At 34.7% G+C, this 19029-nt stretch overlaps 1 protein-coding gene across 1 annotated transcript; it reads left to right on the forward strand.

The window, feature by feature from the left end:
• The first annotated feature begins 167 nt into the window (after positions 1–167).
• LOC128683189 (uncharacterized) lies at positions 168–15626 on the forward strand. Its single transcript, XM_053768511.1, has 16 exons — positions 168–264; positions 833–1094; positions 1503–1610; positions 1884–2347; positions 2861–2963; positions 3536–3631; positions 3976–4131; positions 6380–6424; positions 8200–8246; positions 8641–8893; positions 9168–9275; positions 9662–10140; positions 10391–10493; positions 13779–13874; positions 14510–14665; positions 15295–15626. The coding sequence occupies exons 1-16, from the start codon at positions 233–235 to the stop codon at positions 15352–15354; spliced, it is 2568 nt and encodes an 855-aa protein (XP_053624486.1). The 5' UTR covers positions 168–232; the 3' UTR covers positions 15355–15626.
• The last annotated feature ends 3403 nt before the right edge of the window (positions 15627–19029 follow it).

Genomic DNA, 19029 nt, shown 5'->3' on the forward strand with positions numbered 1-19029 from the left:
AAAACCCTTTGATCTAAACAAACAACGAAATGTCATTATATCAAACGATTAAGTTAATTATGATGCTTCTGTCATGTTTATTCTATGTGAAGTTAAACAAAGTATATGTGTATACCTATTAATTAACCCTTATATAATGATTATGTGATTTTTTTTTATTTGCTTTGAAATATTTGCTTAACTGATGGCATTTCATTATAATTTTTTGACATGGACACAGTGTTAAATAAAAATGATTTTATTTAGTGACGGGAGTGATCTTGTGTAAGTAATGATACTGATCATTCTGAACAACTTGTTCATAGGATGGGTTTATATAAGAAGTACTTGTATGTTTCTATGTCTGGCTTCTGCGCAACGAATTTAATTTAATATTTGTATGTTATACAAATATTAATTATTCATAAACACATCTTTATTTAGCCAAAACAGAAAAACATTGTAAAACAAATAACTTTGTTTTTTTTTCATTGTATGTTTGTATGTCTGGCTTCTGCGCAACGGATTTAAGTTAATGTGTATGGATATATGTTGTACAAATATGAATTAATCATAAACATAAAATAAACATACCTTTATTTAGCCAAAACAGAAAAACAAAGAAAAATAAAATTGGTAGCTTTGTTTTTTCCAACCAGCAACAGTCCTCCCCTAAACTAGACTTTAGTCTGTCATACCTTCATTCACTTTTAAAACTGTCATATCATTTCTGTATCACTCTCAACTTATATTCCACCTCATCCTCTCCATCCATCCACAAATATATTCATAACCTTTTTTTGTCAAATGATTGTATTCCAATACTATTTTAAAAGCCACCTTTGTAATTTAGGGGAGTGGAGAAGACAGACGACATAAAGTACCTCAGGATAATTCGCAACATTCTAATAGTGGTCCCGGGATGGCCCGGCTACATGCTCGGTCGGTCGAACCACCCAATCTACTCCTCATCAGTATTCAAAGTCCTCATAGTCATGTTTCAACTGGTTTATCTCATTGGTGGAGCTTTGTACATCAAAATCAATTTTGGAAAAATCAGTTTCTTCAAAATGGGACAGAACTATATAACGGTTGCCATGACCGTAGTGTGCGTGGTAAGTATGTATAAAAATTTTTGGATGTATTTTTGAAAACTTTATCCATTCTATATCAGTCTGTTATTAGCGCGTTCTCGGTTTCTTTTCCGGCTGTGACGCCGCGACTACAGAAATTGTCAAATGCAGTAATCACATCAACTTTACTACATTCACTTTGATTCCATTTCATGAAGTCTTTAATTCCATAATATTATTCGTAGTTAATCTTACTAGATTATGTACGAATGTGAAATATCGTGCAATGAGAAGAGGAAAAAATAGAAATCCGACCCAGGGCTTCTACGATAAAAAGGCAGAAAATGCTCAAACGAGTCTAGACAGAGATAAAATTAATTTTTATTTTATACAGCACATTTAATTTTTTAATGTTGTTATGTTAATTTTAGTTTCATTTGCTAATTCCAGTACAGGACCATGTTAGTATGGACCGATAATCATTACGAGTTATTCCGGAAATTCCTAAACGAAATTCATTTGTTTACCTACAGGAATCAGTCAGATTATCATATGAAGGTATCATTTTTTTAAAATTATAAATACTTGATAAGTTAAATAAGTTTATTGATGAATTTATTTCATATTTTTTAAACATCAATCAAATTCCCGGAGCGGATTTATTTATCGAAATAAAATTAAAGCTGGTATAAATAGATAATAATATGAAAAGTTTAAATTAAAACCTTGATATGAAAAGTTTAAATTTTATATATTTAATTTCAATTTTGTACATCCAGGTGTTGCAAAAAGACTTTATGTATAAGTGCTCAAAGTAATGAAACTTTTCAGATGCATTTACGTATTCATAAGATGAGCCATTTCTACATTGTATACTTGATAGGCCTAATGCTGCTGGGAGAGTTTCTCTTTCAAGTGATACCACTTATGAACACAGTAAACAGCGGTGGGTTCCAAAGACCGACACCAGAAAATGTTACGTACGACCTTGCAATATACATCGCCCTCCCCTTCGAATATGAACACGATTTCTCTGGTTTCATGGTGGTACACATCGTGAACTGGATCGAATGCTATTTAGCATCAAACTATTTCTGCATAATAGACGCCTTCCTCGCCCTCCTCATGTTTCAATTGTGGGGGCATTTGAAAATATTAGTTTATAATCTTGAAAATTTCCCGAGGCCTGCGCCAAAAGCTGGGAGTGAGGGTTGCGAACGATTCAGTCGTGAGGAATTAGTGGTCGTGCGACAGAAAATTAAGGAGATCGTTGAACATCACAACTTAATATTAAAGTAAGTTTACAAAAAATTACAAAAAAAAAACATATATATATAATAGTCCGTCTGGCTTGAATGTCTTTTGGTGTTTCTTCATAGCAGTTGTCTTCATGGTGTATTTTGTAGCTATGAGACATATGATATTACTTTATAAGTATTTGTATGTAGTGAAAAAGTGTGCAGAGGTTTTTTATTTTGATTTTAAAGCCCTCAAAGTATGTAACAACCTGTGGTTAAACCACCTATAATAGTCTTGAACCCGAATACATTACAGCGCTACGAATAGCTACGAAAGAGGCTACGAGCCACAGCTACGGGCCTACGGCGTAGCACTGTATGGTAGGCGTACGGGAGGTTCCCTTAAAATCGATGACGACATGAATTAATTTACTTTTTTATTAGATTTAATTAATCTAATACCGAGATCAATAGCTACACATGTACAAAGGTGTGCGCACGCACATCTCTTCGTGTCACTTCTGGGGTTATTTTTGCGTATATTTAAAAGTTTTTTTTTGTCTTTGTCAGATACATAGATGAAGTATCAATTACCTATGGACTTAGTATAGCACTGAGCTACTCGTTCTACCAAGTCAGTGGCTGTGTTCTGCTTTTAGAATGTTCTCAAATGGTAGGTACACACGTTTTTATAATGCATTAATAACCAAATAATAATAATTTGACATCACAATGAGATATTTTGATTCAACCATAAGAATTTCGTGATCCTGTCTAGCCTGAAAGAGTAGAAAGGTGCAATTATATTACACCTTGAGTACAGATTTTAATCTTTTATAATGACCAAAACGCGTTATTTTTTTCCTCTTCAAATCATAGAATTATACTTGGTACACTTTTATAACTATACTTCCACCCGACAGGATGGCGTTCATTGAAAAGTGAACTGTAATGCGTACTCTATAGATATTAGTATATATTGACAACAACTTCGCGTACTGCTCGCTGTCAGCTCTCATTTTGCCATTATAATGTATGTCTACAGCGGCCGCACTAAAGTTCAAATTTCAATGAACGTCGACTTAACGGGAGGGAGAGTTTCGGTAGAAGTGGATGACCTTTATACTTACTTTCTAATAAATCTAGATTCTTGATAACTTCACAGATATAAGAACATTACAAAGTTCTTATATCTGTGGATAACTTTAGCACAGAAATGGTAAGGAGTTTAATGTATTGTTTAAGGATCCAAAAGCATTAATGCGTTACGGACCTCTGACCTTAATTTTGCTTCAACTCCTAATACAGATGTCTGTCATATTCGACCTCATTGGCTCACAGGTAACATTTTTTCCCCAATATAATTGTATAAATAGAGTGTATTCATTTAAATGACATGATTTATAATGACAAGCTGGTGCAAAGATGTCACTTGATTTTTGGTTACCCATCTCGGAACTGACTGACCATTTTAAAATTTGTATCAGACGAAACAATTCAGTGTCAAGTGGGGACCGAAACCACGTCAATACTATTCCTTGTGACATGTGAAACTAGTTTTGTATTCAACGTTTTTCGACATCTGTTGAATTCAAGTGTTTTAAAACATACATGCATTGGTCATTTAAGTATGGTTCTCGGCGTTGTCTCGCGCTAAAACGTTAACATTTGCATCGTAATTCCAGACTGACCGTTTAGTAAAGGCGGCCTACTTTTTGCCATGGGAGTGTATGGACACCAGCAACAGACAATCTGTCGGCATTATTTTAAAGCAAGTTCAACGACCCATGGGACTCAAAGCCATGGGGATGGTAGAAGTCGGCTGTCGGACTATGGCTACGGTAACCTTCTATTACAATATTCTTCTAGTCGATTGTATATTAATATTCAAAAATTCTTTCTTCAACTTAGGATTATATACATCACTTATTGACGTCAAAAATTTATAAAATTAGATCGAAATATGTTGATTTTCAAGGTGAAGAAGAAGCGGCACAACAAACATGCAGCCTTTTCTCCAATAACGTCAATTAAATCAAAGGTTGTTTTAAACTTTTCATATATTAAACTAAGTGTGGCTGGTGTCAGATTTTACTCAGGCGTCTGACGTGATTTTTAATGCCGGCTATAGGTACACTATCGGTAAACAGTTCACAGAATTTTGGCGGGCTCGGCATACATCGCCGGTTTTTCATTGGGGTAAATAAAAGCTGTACTACAAAGCGCTGCAATGTTCATTCATTCGGTGTTTGCATCTGTCTGAGCTCAATGATAGTGTGTATCCGGCTTAGGTACATAAATAAAAATTATGTTTATTTAATAAGAAGACCAACAGCTCTTAATATAACAATAGGTAAACAAATGAAGTTAAAGAGCTAGTTAGTTTAAGTTCACATTATACAGAAATTAAATAAGTATCTAGACTAGATGTTGAACATTTCTGACACACCACTTAACCAATTTCTTAGGTCAACAATAAATAAAGCTATCCATTGATAAACGAAATTATTTTTTAATAACTTTTCCAAAATTACAACTACTGTTTTGTCATCAGCGGGAATTTAATTTCTTAAGGTGTTTACAAAATTATAAGTCAGGTACATATGAACCCTTATGACAGTGATTGAATGACAATGATAAGGTTCAACGTTCTTAGTCTTCATCCACTTAAGGTCAATCGTTCTTAGACTTCATTCACTTTAGAATCCCAGCAGTATAGATCTGGGGCTTGGTAACAGCAGGACACTGGTAACTGGTACACGGTCGTGGACGTCGATGAAATACTGCGACACGTTGAAGGGACTGTTTTCTTTCCATTAATTATATCACGCCTCAAATACAGTAATAGAAAAAAAAAATCACTTGTTACGCGTAATGAGTAGGTCAGTTTTCAGCAAAATATTGAACTAAATAATAAAATCTATGTGACTGGTAACGTCGGATGGCGAATGACGAATGCAGTGCGTCAAAATGCACTGCCATTAGAACCTGACGACGACCTCTTTGCAATTTCTCAGTTCCTAGTACAACCACTAACAGCTGGAGCTCGAATCTCGGCCGGCCCGGGAATCCGGGGACCTCACAATGCAACATGCACTCACTTCTATTTGAAACCTCTTTGCAATTTCGTGGTTCCTAGTACTCCCACTAACAGTTGCAGCTCAAATCCTGACCGGCTCGGGAATCTGGGGACCTCACAAATAATGTTCGACATGCACTGCTATTTGAAATCTCTAGACAATTTATTATTTCCTAATACCTCATAACAAGGCCATTAAATAAAGCAAGCCTCCCGCGAATTTCCGGGGACCTAACAACGTTGAAATTGCAACATTGAAACCTAACCATCTCTTCTCAATTTCATGTCTCCTAGTACCACGCGAAATATTTGTTCAATACAGCTAGCTCCTGGGAATCTGGAAATCAATACTGCATAAATGCAGCTCTTGATTGGTGAATGTAATTTTAGGGACAGAGTAGGAAGGGCTTGTGTCATGCGCAATATAAGTTGTCAATCGAACTTGCACATAGTGCATATTGTGCATGTTTATTGAAAACGAGCCATCTCTCCTCGATTTCGTGTCTCCTAGTACTTCGAGATAAATTTGGAGCTCCCGGAAATCTGGGGACCAGCTATCTCTAATCAATACTGCGCTTTACGTTTTGATTGGCGAATGCAGCTTGCTATGGTTGCCTAGGTCTGCCTAGGTCCATATGTGTTATGACATGCGCACTAAATTATCTTCGTTAAATCTACCTTCTCCTCATTGCTTACAGCCTGGTACTTTGTTATAATTTCGTGAAATAGAAAAATTACATTTTAATTTTAAAAATAAATTTCTAAATAGTATAAAATAATAATAATAAAAACTGAGAAAACAAACTATTATTACTGCCCGGGTATAGGTGTGTGGGTCAGGGCCACCTAATAGTTAATTCAGGTTGTAAGATCAATGAAATTAGTTGTGAAGTTCTTGCATATTATTAAACAGATGTATAAGACAAAGATTAAAAAGATTTTGATATTGTTCTCTGGAGATAATTTATCTCAATTCAAATTTAATTTTAAATGCATTTTATTAATTTCAGATACTCAAAACTACTATGTCGTACTTCGTCATGCTCAGAACGATGGCTACCGAATGATCACAAAGAAGAAATTATATTTCTAATAAAATAATATGATTATATTAATATGAAAGCACACTTCAAATTATATTTTTCACGAATAATTTAAACAACGCAATATTTTGGATTCAAAATATGTTTTCGCACCATAATGTACGTTTATGTTCATTCTTCTAAATATAGCTAATATACTAAATTTGTTTATTTTAAACAGTAGCCTATGCTTGACCTCGGGTTCGTGTCTCCGTTAAGTCTTATTCATATTTTTCATCAAAATCGGACTATTGAAATCCTTACAGACAGACAAACTATTGCATTTTTTATATTAGAATTAGATTTGAAGTTTGTTAAAGTTGTATTGTCGTCAAATTACCCCACTGTCAATCAGTTTCTGACAAAACTTTATGAATTATTATGAAAGAAAGACATGTTCCCGCCTTCTGTCGAAGTCATTTCTAGCAATATTCTATTCTTTTAGAAAAGAAAATGCAGCTATACCTAACAAGTCTGTGTTAGGGGTAAGTACTTAATTTAGATTGTATATAAATGTACATTTTTTTTAATCGTCAACTTGATTGGACATTCGCTATATAAATAATGAATGATGATTTTCGAATATTAAGATCATAACATAATGGGTAATGCATGTCCCCGAGGTTTTCACGCTTTTGAAGATCCATGAGATTGATGAAACTCCGGCCGTGAAAATGCCGACAAAAATTGATGTCGAAATTAATAAATTAAAACAATTATATACAATTAAATTATTTGGGACACCCAAAGATCCATTTTATACTACATATTCGTTCGAATTGGGTTAGCGATAATTAGTAATGGTATCATCCATTATTTTTATGGTAACATCAATTTTTGATAAAATATTTATTCCGCGGCACAATCTCACGGCAAATAAAAGTGTAGTTTAAATAAAAAATTGGAATTTAATATCGCTGAGTTGAAAACACTTATAACTCAATTGACTTCTAATTACATTATAAAGACATATTTTCTTAATGTGTATATATATATATATATATATATATATATATATATATATATATATATTGTACCTAATATATTAGTATAAATTATAGATTAAATTATTAAAGAATAAAATTTACGTGGGACTTTTAAAAGCTGCTAGTCACAATACTAATTATTGTTTTCGCATAATTGAGCTAGATAACCTTGACAATTCATAAAGGATATCTGCAATAATGGATGATTACTTAATTATAGTAAAAACTCGCGTAATGACAACCTATAGCTTGTTTTTAAATAATATTTCTACATGTTTTCATGAAACTGGCCATCAGTTTAATTTTTCTTTTGTACCGAACATTAATAAAATAATAAAATCAGTATTTCTATTGTTTTAATAGTCCTTAAAAGAAATATTTTTAATACCTATTGTTCATGTTTATACAGACTAGACAGGCTCATATTTCTAAAACTATAAAATATCTAATAATATGGCCTGTGCTTTGATGGCCTGCTAACTACCTATTTTATAACAAATATACCTACCTACAGGATTTTCTTTTATTTACAGGCCTATTTTTACAATATGCTCAATGCGTTGTCGATCTGATCTGCTCATTTTGGTCCTTGGTAGCAAGTTAGCAGTAAGCTGCATTCGATCTTACCTAGCGTCTCCAATTTTTGTATTTTACTACAGGTACTTAGTGGCAATTCATCGGCGATTACGATATGAAAAACTACAAATTTTGATGCGTTTTGGATTACCTATTTTTTACTAATTTTAAAATATTGATGATCAGAAGGGAAAAGTAAAAATGCTTCTCTTCAGTGACGGAAGCGATCTACGGTAAGTACAGTTTGATACAGGACACAGTAAAATTTATTACTTTCTTGTAATGTGAGATGGCGGTATATGTTGGAGATCTATTCCTATTGTTTACCGTTCTCATAACTATACATTAAGAATGTGAAATTTCCAAATTAGATATATAGACAGAAAAGAAGAAAGCGTGAAGAGATTACAAGCCAACAAATAAACTTACATTCGCATTTATAATATTAGTTAAGATACCTCTCTCTTATCTGAGCGTGTTCCTGGTTTCTTCCTAGCCGTTGAGCGTCGTAGTCCAGGGTCCGCTTTCGTACTTTTTCGTTACAACTTCGCATGGTCATCGGCATCTCTGATTGTCAGAATATTAGTTAAGATACAGATGTAATAATAAACAAACTTTTTGCCTTAGAGGTATAACACGGACCCAAGATATAAAATACATGAAATATCTCCGTGGCACGTTGAGTATCATAGCAGCTTGGCCGGGATACGTTATAGGAGAGTCCAAAGGCATCGGAGTGGGATACAAAGTGTACATGGATGTCATTGCTCTGGTCTCCCTGGTTTGTGAAGCCCTCTATGTGCGACAAAATGTGGGAAAAATAAGTTTCTTCGAATTAGGACAGACATACATCACAACATCTATGGCTGTCATGTGCGCGGTACGTTTAATTCAAGTTTATAATGAAATCTGTAGAACTTTATAATCATCTATATTAAATCTGCTCTGTAAATGTTTACAAAATAATATTTATCTTACTAGTTGCTAGTTTTTAGGTAACATATAAAAATAATCTTGATCCCTAGACTAAAGTGAGTATGTACTCGAAGACTTATTTTTTTAAATACTTCAAATTAATTCGTTCTTTCGCTTGCTTCCTTTATCGTTTTGTTGAACTATTTTGAAAATTATTTGCAATAAATCTAATTTTACAGTATAGAACGTTGGCAATATGGAGAGAAAATTACAGTGAAATATTCAAAAAATTCATAACAGTAATCCATCTATTTAACCATAGGAATAAATCAGCGTACGCCATGAAGGTATTTTATTTTATTTAAGTCACACTCTCTCTATCTCATTCTCTCTGTTTCTTGCTGCTACCTTTCGTATTATTGGCTGTGATGCACCGAAGCCCAGGGTTCCTTTTAAAAAAAGCCTTCAAATTTGGAAGATTCAAATAGGATTTTACGTCGCAGTAACCACATGTATTTCCATCGTCAGGAACAAATTAATAAAAATTTTTTACAAAAAATTGAGGAGCCCAAATATATCACGGTAATCAATTTTTAGGGTTCTGTACATGTTCTGTAGTTATACTGGGGTAAGATAATTCTTACCCCAGAATTCTCGAATTTTAATAAATTCGAGTATTCATTGTTACTTAAGCAGTACTCCTAGAGCCTTAATAATTTCACAACTTTTTCAGATTCATCTCTACGTCCACAAAATGTGTCATTTCTTTACTATATACATGATAGCGGTTATGGTATGGGGAATAATTCTCTATAACATCATACCATTATCCAACACCATAGCCGCAGGAGGGTTCCAGTGGCCACCACCCGATAATGTGACTTACGACGTTTCAATATTCTTAACCCTCCCTTTTGATTACCAACACAGTCTAATCGGATACATAGTAGTGTTTATTTTCGACTGGTATGAATGCTACCTGGCCTCTTCTTTCTTCTGCATAGTCGACTTGTATCTCGCTCTAATGATGTTCCATCTGTGGGGCCATTTGAAAATTTTAGTCCACAATCTGGAGCACTTCCCCAGACCCGCGCCCAGACCAGACAATATGACCCAGAGTATTGAGTTGTGTGAACGTTTCACGGACGAAGAAATGCAAATTGTGCGGCAGAAGTTGAAGGAAATCGTGGACCATCACAATTTGATTTTGAAGTAAGAAATTAATTTTTAATTTTATTTTTTAGGTTGTAAGGCTGCCAAATAATAAAACAAGAACTATGATAACTTTGTGGTATCTAATGTGAAAAGATTCTTTGCACTGCTTGCAAATAGCTTTATAGCATTCCATTGATTACGTGGAAATCATTACTGACTCGCTATATAACTCAGAATAATATTTTTCTTCCCAACCACAATCGTTTATTTAAACTATTGTGTTTTCATGTATATTCTAACTTTTCAGCTATACAGACGAAGTATCTGAGACCTTCGGCCTCAGTATAGCATTGAGCTACGCTTTCCACCAAGTGAGCGGCTGTGTACTACTTCTAGAATGTTCGCAAATGGTAATAAAGAGTGTGTTTAAAAGTATATGTGTAAGGATAGTCGTCTTTGTCCACTTTTATAACTAAAGTTACATAGCCAGTTACAGTTTACAGCCATTACTCGTGAGACCTCGTAAAAAAGTACGAAGTCATTGCATTAATTCCATTATTATTATTTTATCTATATTGAATTCAGTCACCGTTTAGCACTTCCCACAAACTTTTCCGAAAGGTTAGTACTAAAAATACCTACGTTGAAAAAATATTGTTTAGTTTTTATAGTAACTGGCCGCTTTGACGACACATTTTAACAACCAGTCGTTTAAAAAATAAATAATAATCCTTCTAGCACTGCTAGGGGTGTACTGAAAATTGTATAAAGACAAATTGTAGGTCCCCCACCCCTTCCCGTATCGCCAGGAGGCTGGCTTTATTGAACTGTCGCGTCGTCAGGTACTAGGAAACACGAAATTGCAAAGAGGTTTTACTTACCGATGCACGTTGCACATTATTACGAGGTCCCCGGATTTCCGGGCCGGCCAGCGAGCTTCAGCTGGTTAGTGGGCTTACTAGGAACTAAGAAAAGGCAAAGATGGTTCATATAGTGATACAGATGCCATAATATTTTAGATAGAGGTCCCCAGATTCCCGGGCCCGGCCATCAAGCTTCAGCTAATACTGGGTGCACTAGGAACTATGAAATTGCAAAAGGGTTTCAAATAGTAATGCATGTTGCATAAAGGGTAAGCCACATAGCCAGCCTCGCCGCGTTGCTCAACCGCGCGATCTAAAATAGGGGTCATTATTTAGGATCTAGATTTGTCTAAGCATAAATAGCACATAGTCAGGGCATAGGTCCATCTATGTTTATATAAATATCTGCTTCAATACGAGATTCATTTGGATGATATTTGAAAACATTATAACAGAGTCTAAAGGAGTGTGTCTTTTCGCCCTAAAATTGGACCATTCCGTAACTACTTAGACCTTCAGGGGTCCAAACCAAAGATCAACAATAAATTTTGTTGTTTGTCTATGATCTAAAATTAAGTATAAGCTACCCAGCATACCCAGCAACGACATCATTCGGTTTCCGATTCAGAAACAATTCTCAAAAATTTAAGCGCTGCCTCTTTCATGCTGGCTACAGGTATATTCATCACCAGGAACACGGACGAGCTAATGATAAAGAGATGAAAAGAATTGATCTAAGTATACCGTTTACCTAGATCGATTCAATTAAAAAGACCAAAAATTGTTAAACTCGCCGGAGTTCGCTCGCTGACGTTGTGGCCCTGTATCCCCGAGCCCGCCCACGCGTTGATAGTATATGTACTAGGCAATCAGAAATCGTAAAGAGATTGATTGAGAGATTTCCAATATCGAATTTAAAGTTTGGTAGGTTTATTAGTAGGTTTAGTCACAATCATCAAAATTAGTGTAAAAAACAAACCTAAACTTATAATTTGAATCAAACCAATCAATGTAAATAATTTTGATAAAGTTGGTATGGTGGTAATCATGTTTAGTTTTAAATCATATCATAACATCCGTATTATGAAAAAAATTGCGCTGGGACTTTCATGAACATTTTCTTAAGACCTTTTTTTCCGAATATGTTCATGAAAGTTCCTAATTGTGAATCGTTTTTTTTAAATACTGTAAGTTTTTCTGCAAAAGTTACTTAAACTGGCTGTTTGTTTACTTTTAATTAGTAAATATATTTTTTAATATTACAACCGTGCGATCTAAAATAGGGGTGGTCCATTCCGTACAAAAAAATTAAAAACGGTGCCCTTATAATTCAGGTAATTCAGGAAACTATAAGAATTCTATTATTTTGTACGTAACTCTCTTCAAGCGACTTCAACTCGCACTTAACCAGTATTTTTAGCATTTTTAACATGATTAATGACGACCCCATAGTTACCCCGCGCTGTGAACCACCAACATCGCACCACCGCCAGCTTATATATAGTTTTGTTCGCATCACTTCAGCCGCCAGTTCGCTCGCTGACGTTATGGCCCTGTATCCCCGAGCCCGCCCACGAGTTGATAGTAGATGTACTAGGAAATCATAAATCGTAAAGAGATTGCCGGCTGGCTCAAATGGCTGTGAATTTTCAACGCACTGCATTCATCGTGCGCAATTCGACGTGATCAGTCATGTCAAATTTATCACATTATTTAGTAGTTCAATATTTGTTTAATGAAAATCTACTCCTAATTTCGCGTAACAAGTGACAAATTTTTTTCTGTGAGGTGTGATAATTATGAATAGTCTCCAGATTCACGGGCCCGGCCGTCGAGATTCAGCTGATGATAGGTGTACTAGGAACTACGAAATTGCAATAAGGTTTCAAATAGTAATAATGCATATTGCATAAAGGGTTAAGCCACATAACCCTGTATCCCCGAGCCCGCCCACGAGTTCAACTGATACTGATACTGATGTACTAGGAAATCAGAAATCGCAAAGAGATTGCCGTCTGGCTCTAATGGCTGTGAATTTTTAACGCACTGCATTCATCGTGCGCAATTCGACGTGATCAGTCATGTCAATTTCACAAATTTAATTAATTTCGCGTAACAAGGTGACAAATTATTTTTCTGTGAGGTGTGATAATTATGAATAAAATACATTATAAGGAATGCCGCCTCTTCAACCGCAGTATTGACGCAAGAAACTGGAGTCCACTTCCTGTTCCCATAGGAGACCGTGGCCCAAAGCCGATCTCTACTGCGTAGATTCAAAATCAATGATTGAATGTGGTCTTCCAAATCGATGCCGTTTGTGCTAGAGGAAATTTAAAGTGAAAAATGAATAATCTATACTGAAATGTGAGTCACAAATGTGAGCAAACGTTGAAAAGTTAGTTTCACTTAGAAATTTAACAATATACAAGAATATATATTTCTTTTATCTATGATACAAGGGTCCAAAATCGAAAAATCTAATTATTTAACAAGCCTATAGGCTTGTTCCGCCTCCTTTTGTACCTTCGCCGGCATGATAAAACAGTTTATACAGTCCCACGACTATTATCATATCGATAGAATTAAATAGAGTGGGGCGATGAAAATTATAGGAACCTAAAGCGTGTACGAGTCGTGTATGCTTTAGATACCTATATTCCCTCTGACAGTTTCTGAACCAGTTTAAAAATAATAAATAGTAATCTTTCAACACAGGTAAGGGATTATAGTCAACTGACCCAATAAATAATTATTGGAACCACGACGTGATTCTAATCCTTTGTGAAGTCAGTCGACTGGTCCCAGTTACCCAAAATGAATTCATTTCAGGAACCAAAGGCGTTAATGCGTTATGGTCCCTTAACGTTGATTTTACTTCAACTGCTGGCCCAGATGTCAGTCATATTCGAGCTCATCAGCACAATGGTAAGATTTAAACATATTTAACATTAATATAATAAAACGTATATAGCTTTCATATCTGAATTCCAAAAAAATAGGAGCTTATATAATAAAAAATATAGAAACAACATATTGAAATAGTAAAATATTGATATGATATTTTTTGTTTGTTTGTTTTTGTTCTCTAATTCTCTCGTGCATATAATTAGGTACCTAATTTAAAGACAATGTTTCATTTGTCATGCCTGTGGAGGAAAATAAGTAGTGAAAATAATGTAAAATAAATATAATAAATAAATATAATGTTTTGTTATTGTTTAAATAATAATGAGCGTCACGTGTGTGTGCAAGTATAACAGATTTAGTGTAGGTGCTCTGACCACTCTGCACAAAAGCTGGCTGTGTTGTTTCTGACAACCAATAGAATTTCGTTTAGGTATTCACACAGCACGGCGTAGCTTTGGTGTACTCGCAATTATTATGTAATTTTAGTAATTGTAATACAATTGACATCTCCCACCACAGTGTCTTACATAACGTAACAGTGAATATGGATTAAATAAATATAAATAATATTATTTATGAAGTCCATCCCTAAGTTTGTATAAATAATTTTAAAGTGAAGCCGAACTTAAGTTTTTCAAATTTTATTTCCACAGACTGATCGGCTGGTGAACGCCACTTACGACCTGCCTTGGGAGTTCATGGACTCGAGCAACAGGATGACAGTGCTCATCATCCTGAGGCAGATCCAAAACCCGCTGGGACTCAAGGCCGTGGGGATGGTGGAGGTCGGCTGCCGGACTATGGCCACGGTAATGATGAAGCATTTATTCATATGAGCCACGGGAATATTTAGTTTTCCGGAATGAAAAGTACCCTATGTCCTTTCTCCGTACTTCAAACTGCGTGTATTCATGCAAAATTTCAAGATTGGTTGAGCAAGTAAAGCGTGAAGAGGTAACAAACAAACTTACTTTCGTATTTATAATATTAGTGATATTTCTTTTTCACGTCTTTTAATTAATATTGCATTTCTCAGAAACAAATAGCTTTACGAAACTAATATACCTACGCTATCGACTAAAATGTCCAACATGGCTAATTTAATATACATTGCTGATTTTTCCATGCAATAAAAAGCACTAGCACATACAAAGTAAGCAATGTAGGTAAGTACCTACATTGCTTACTTTGTATGTACTAGTACATACGAAAGCGGACGCGAATCTAAGTAGATTCGCGTCCGCTTTCGTATGTAAGATCGAGATATTCTTCCCTTTAATTATCTATATGTTCCAGAGCGACATAAAATTTCGATTGTCTGGGAAACCGCTTCTTTTTTCATTTTTTGAAATCTCATTTGTTAAGAAAATACTGTGTAGGTACTTATAGTCTGCGCCGCCCTATCAAATGTCCTAAATTACTCTTTTTTGTTTTTCAGATACTAAAAACTTCTATATCGTACTTCGTTATGCTGAGAACAATGACAATGATGGAATAGAAATATTATGATTATTTTTCTCATACCTTCACTTTACAAAATGTAGTTACTCACCACATATACCACGGTTGCTTTTCAGACAATTTTCTCATTATTTTTTTACTTTTTCACATTTTACTCGTCAATTTTCATATTTATAATTCACTCCACTTTGTAATTCTATAGTCTATTATACAGCTTAACCCAAAAAGGCGACGGCGTTAGATTCGTCAAAGCGAATATTCGTTAGCTCTGGAAAAATGTCAATATTAAATAAATGTATCTTCAACAAATCTTTTATTTAAATCTCTATATACAAATAAACCCTATTTATAATCTTATCTATGTTATAAAACTTTTTAGTTTTGTATAGCTTTTGACTAATGAATAAAGAATACTAAGACACTTCAAAAATAAACTCTGTCATACAAACATTTTAATTTCTTTTAATATCTTAATATTCGTTATTAGCACGAAGAGCTCTAGAATTTAAAGGAATTTAAGCAGATATATTTTTGTTGTCACTATCGCTGTGTATTTTGTAAAGATTTTGTGGTTTTCTTTCGAATAAACTCGGAGTTCGAGACTAAACAAAAAGGACTCGAAGATGTCATCTGGAGATCAGTCAAATGGATCAAGTCTACGTTCTCTCGCGGGGATCACTCCACTAAAAGGGCGAGATGGATATACGATTTGGACATTCCGAATGAGTATGTATTTAAAACATGAAAATCTATGGAATTGTATAAGGGGTTATCCAGAAGGTGACAGTACTCCAATAAATGTGAAAGAAAGAGATGATGAGATCACTTTGGCCAAGATATGCTTGACTTTGGATGGCCCAGCCATCACAAACGTCAGGAAATGTAAGAGTGCTCAAGAAGCATGGAGTGCTTTAGCAGCTGCTTACGAGGATAAATCCTTGGGACGTAGGTTAGCATTGGAGCGGAAGTTGTACAGGTACAATTTAAGCTATTTTGATTGTATGGAAATGTACATAAATGCCGTGATGTCAGGATTTAGCAGATATAGTCAAAGAGATTGAGGATACATCTTTAGCAGCGATACTACTAGGAGGTTTGACAGCCAGATATGACCCTCTAGTAATGGCACTCGAGAGTACTACGATTCAGATTACGAGCGAATATGTCAGAGGAAAATTGTTAACAGAATTTTCAAGGACATCTGTAACTGAAATGATAGAACCTGATACTGCTATGAGTGTTCAATGTAAGAAGCGCAATAAGAAAAAGGAGATAATTTGCTTTAACTGCAAGAAGCCAGGTCTTAAGAAACCAGACTGTCCAATTTTGAAAAAGAAACGGGAAGGAGAAGAAAAAGGCAGATCTTCGAATTTACTTTGTGCTTTGAATGGACATACAGTAGGGGAAATCAATAAAGATAAATGGTATGTAGATTCTGGAGCGAGTGCGCATATGTCCGGTTGGTCAGATTGGATGGAAAATATTAGAGATTTTCCAATGACTGAAATAACCATTGCAAATGGAGAAACTTTATTGAGTGCCGGAGTAGGTAATGTTCCTATTACCACTAATTCTAATTCAAGATGTGGTATTAAAGAAGTAAAGAACATTTCTAATGTAGTATTAGTTCCTAACTTAGCTACTAATTTCCGTTAAGAAAGCAGTCGAAAACGGATTTACTGTTCTTTTTAATCATAAAGGTTCTTGTACATTTTTTGATGCTCTTACTTTTTCTTATACAGGTGATGCTATGTTGCATGGGTCATGTAATGGTGGATTGTACTCCTTAGATTGTACTGTAAGTCTTCCCAAACAGTTATCAGCGTTCGAAGTACAGTGTGATGTATCAATTTTTCGTTTATGGCACAAACGACTTGGTTACTTATGCCGAATAGGATTACATACATTAAATGGTAGTAATGTTGGCGTAGAGTATAAAAACGTTGATAAAGAGCCCTGCATAGCGTGTATACAAGGTAAACAGGCTAGGAAACCTTTTAAACCCATAAAATACCGCAAAGCAACAACTAAGTTAGAATTAATTTTTTCCGACCTCATGGGACCTTTCCAGGTAGAGTCATTTCAGGGTAATAAATATACTCTAACTTTTATTGACGATTTTACATGTATGGTTTTTATTTATTTTATTTCTTCGAAAAGTGAGGTGAAAAATAAATTTTGCGCTTTTAAGGCCATGATAGAACGTGAGACAGGGATGAAAGTCAAAACTTTACGGACTGATAACGGTACTGAGTACGTTAATAGTAAGGTTAATAGTTTAGTTAATAGTAGTTACGTTAATAGTTAATAGTAAGGTTCCAGATTTTCATAGAAAGAAATTGGATCCTAAGGCGCAGGAATGCATTTTTGTTGGATATTCAGAAGATCCACGAAGTTATTATTTTCGGAAACCAAGTTGTCCTAGAAAGTTAATAAAACCTAGAGACATCGTTTTCTTTGAAAATGTGTTCTCAGACTTGGAAGTTCAAGAGACAGAATCCCATCCTTCAACATCAGTTGATGTATTTTTTTTACATACGCCGAGTAGTCACACAAGAAGTCTAATTTCATCAGAAGAAAATTCTGTGGGTGTTATACCTTCGCGACAGGAACCTTGTATTTATTTGAAAAAGGTTGGTAATGTTGAAACCATAATTATTGCGGTCTACGTTGATGACATTATTATTTTTTATAAAGAAAATATATCATTAGACAAAGTCAAAAGTGACTTAATGAAGTATTTTTCATTGAAAGACTTAGGCCCTTTATCTTATTGTTTAGGTTTAAATATAAATAAATCCATTCAAGGGGAAATATATTTAAATCAGAAAACGTATATTGAAAATGTGTTGAGTCGATTTAACATGACGCAATGCAAAGCAGTTTCAACACCTTTGAATAACAACAAATTAGAGAAGAGTAAAGGTAATAGCGATTCTTCTTATCCTTACCAAAACTTAATTGGTTGTTTAATGTACCTCGCGGTTAATACTAGACCTGATATTGCGTATGCAATTAGTTATCTTAGCCAGTTCAACAACTGTTTTGATAAATCGCACTGGTTGGCAGCTAAAAGGGTTTTACAGTACTTGAGAGGTACATCGGATTTCTGTATTGTTTACAGAAAAACTAGCAAATATTTGGTAGGTTTAACGGATGCAGATTAGGCAAATTGCATAAGTGACCGGAAGTCTATTTTGTACTTGCAGGAGGTCCAATTAGTTGGGAATGCAAAAAACAACCAACGGTTGCTCTCTCTTCGACAGAGGCAGAGTACATGGCTTTATGTAGTGCTGCAAAGGAAGGCGTATTCTTACGCAGGTTAGTGTGTGACATAACTGGTAGGTTTGATACATTGACACTGTACAACGATAGTCAGAGCGCTCAAAAGATTGTGCACAATCCGGTCCATCATAGCAGGACAAAACATATCGATACAAAGTATCATTTTATCCGTGAAAAGATTTCTGAAGGAATAATAGACGTAAAATTTCTAGCTTCGGATAAAATGAGTGCCGACATTCTGACTAAGCCTTTGAGGCGAATAGCACATGTCAGGTGTATAAAGGATATGGGTTTGATAAATAGATTTTAATTTCTATTTATATTTCTTTATATTCTTTATATAGCTATATCGGTTATTTTGTATCATTTTTCAGATTTTTTCTGTACGTTTTGATTCTTTTTCATTAAAGGGGAAATAATCTATCTA

The sequence above is a fragment of the Plodia interpunctella genome, chromosome Z (assembly GCF_027563975.2).
Source record: "Plodia interpunctella isolate USDA-ARS_2022_Savannah chromosome Z, ilPloInte3.2, whole genome shotgun sequence".
NCBI classification, from domain to species: domain Eukaryota; kingdom Metazoa; phylum Arthropoda; class Insecta; order Lepidoptera; family Pyralidae; genus Plodia; species Plodia interpunctella.